Source organism: Penaeus monodon, chromosome 19 (genome assembly GCF_015228065.2).
Source record: "Penaeus monodon isolate SGIC_2016 chromosome 19, NSTDA_Pmon_1, whole genome shotgun sequence".
Lineage (NCBI taxonomy): Eukaryota > Metazoa > Arthropoda > Malacostraca > Decapoda > Penaeidae > Penaeus > Penaeus monodon.
In genome coordinates, this window is record NC_051404.1 from 46,490,337 (window position 1) to 46,492,940 (window position 2,604).

The following is a 2,604-nucleotide window of genomic DNA, read 5'->3' on the forward strand; positions in this document are numbered from 1 at the left end:
ATCATATTTAAAAAAAAAGATACACAGACAGTGATCATTACAAGAAAACAGGTTTCAGGAATATAAACGAACATTAGGACAAGAAATGAACGTGCGATGTGAATGATATTTTGTGTAGTGTACTACATGCGTTTGTGAGATTTTTATTTTCCTCCTCAAGCCACTTTTTGATCAAGGTTTATCAGATGGACGTCAGGTATGAATCAGATAAGAATTTCTGATGGTTGTGGATCACGGTTGATCACTGTAGGTGCAACAACTGGTGCCTTGCAGAATGGTGAGGTCACTGTCGACGAATTCAGGAAGGCAGTGCAGAACGTCTGTGTTGGCAAGAGTTTTAATGACTTCCCTACGTGCTTCAAAGTAGTCATTTCAAACTTTTTCAAGACCGTTGACGTGAACGGTAGGTGGTATTGTCTGCACACTGCCACCAGACTTCGCCTCTAGGAGCACACTAACGATAACTGCTGGTAGCATTCCACTGTAGAAGCTCAATCCCGGCTGCTCTGTGATTGGAGCATGACGCGTAGGCCTTTCTAGCTGTTTCTCCATTTTGCCTGGGTAGAGCTTGAGATTACATTTTACTTTCAGCATCCTGACTGCACTCTTTCGTCTCTCATTCTAAGTCACCTCTAACTTCTCATCACACATGTGTGGGAGCTTCTAAGCCACCTCCACTATCCGAATCTCTTTTCACACATAAACAGCTTCATCCTCACATTCATGCCTGATCCATTATATCATGCCCTTTCCTTACACCTTCATTCGCTCATCGTAGAGACGTTGCACTACGAAGAATATCTACAGAAGGGTAAGGCATGCCCTATCACCCTCAAGCACCTGATCACCAGCAGCAACAGACGCCAGTGTCATAGTCACTTACGAATGTCAAAACTACACCTTCGATTGCATTGCCAAGACAAACCGAAACCACATCACACAGACTCAAGAAACCCCTCCTCTCCTAATGGATTGATCTCAGAGTCCCTAGCATCATCCTTGGGGTTTCAGTAGGTTATGTCTTCACGTTTTCAGGACGGCGAGGTAACTGTCGACGAGTTCAAGCAGGCTGTGCAGAAGCATTGCCAGGGCAAGAAATACGGCGAATTCCCCGGTGCCTTCAAGGTTTTCATTGCCAACCAGTTCAAGGCTATTGACGTTAACGGTACGTTCATTACCATGCCTTTTGGCGTGTGAGAGCTGAGCATCCCTAGCAAGCAGCTAACACCTCTAAACTCATGGCTTAGGCCATGTGCAACGGGCAATATTACCAATGTAGGGAGTTCACAGTTTAAATTTCATCTGACGTTTGCAGGACGGCGAGGTGACCGTTGACGAATTCAAGCAGGCAGTGCAGAAGAATTGCAGCGGCAAGGTTTACAATACCTTCCCTACTGCCTTCAAAACATTCATTGCTAACCAGTTTAAGACCATTGATGTGAACGGTACGTTGTCGAAAACTTGTTGCTAGTAGAGGCGTCACATCAACACTATGCATCACAACCAACACCTTAACCACCACAGTCGTCTAGATATAACTAGCCCAAACCGGTGTTCCAACCCCCTGGTTTCCTCCCTTGACCTCATCCCTACTTCCAGGACGGGGAGATTTCCAGCCAAGAGTTCAAGAAGGCGGTCAAGGACGCCTGCCTAAGCAAGACTTTCGATGAGTTCCCGAACGCCTTTAAGGTGTTCATTGTGAATCACTTTAAAACCATTGATCTGAACGGTATGTGCGACCAGTTCGAGGTTCGTTATCGGCTTCCCACTTCTTCTGCTCATCACTTCTTCTTTCTCTCTCCATTATCTCAGCCCATGTTTCGCCACCTCTTCAAGATCTAAGATAAGAGGTTTTTTTAAATTTCCGAGTAAAAAGGCCTTATTACAGATCTTTCGCTTCGTTTCACGTGAGGCTGGCCTTTCGGTTGATTCATCCCTGATCTTCCTTATTGGTTCCAGGACGGAGAGGTGTCAATTGACGAGTTCAAGCAGGCTGTACAGAACGTTTGTGTGGGCAAGGCTTATGACAGTTTTCTTTTGCCTTCAAAGGTTTATTGCTAAAAAGTTTAAAGGCCCAAATTGACTTTAAAACGTAGCATTTTTTAAAACGCCAGTTGCAGTGTATTGCTACCGCACGGGAATGCATCTATGCTCACTTAAACAGTAGCGGCAAGTGTGTCTTATGAGTTTTAAAGTTATCAAATTAAACACAATTTGGGTTTCGTTCTCTAAGTATTAGAAATTTGTTTTGCCAACAATACCAAAAATTGGCATCGGATGCCTAATTCTGTAGAACCTGATTACCAATCATATACTTCTCTTAGACATCAGGTGTTATGTACATTAAAATGAGAGATGCTTGCATAGTAGAGTGGGGGACTCACGTTGTATTGGCACAGACAATCTGAATCCCCATTTTGGCTGCTGATGTATAAATAAAAGTAGAAATAACTGGCTCTTAAGTTTAAACACCCGGGGGGGGGATTTGGGGCAAGCCCCAAAGGCGCTTGTTTGGCAAGCCTCTGGTACAACCGCTTCCCTCTCCTAAGTAAAGTATTAACCCCTTGGGACAATTTAGTTTCTCCATTTTGGTTGTATCATTCT

At 44.1% G+C, this 2,604-nt stretch overlaps 1 protein-coding gene across 3 annotated transcripts in view; it reads left to right on the forward strand.

Annotated features, from left to right (window-relative positions):
* LOC119585264 (sarcoplasmic calcium-binding protein, alpha-B and -A chains) overlaps nt 1-2,604 on the forward strand; it is a 15,585-nt gene that overhangs the window by 10,117 nt on the left and 2,864 nt on the right. The window contains exon 4 of one of the 3 annotated variants that reach the window (XM_037933938.1): nt 274-403. In XM_037933938.1, the coding sequence (XP_037789866.1) occupies nt 274-403 (130 nt within the window). Of the gene's footprint in view, nt 1-273; nt 404-1,035; nt 1,166-1,315; nt 1,446-2,604 lie in introns of all 3 variants that reach the window. The other 2 variants (XM_037933940.1, XM_037933937.1) reach the window with 2 other exon arrangements.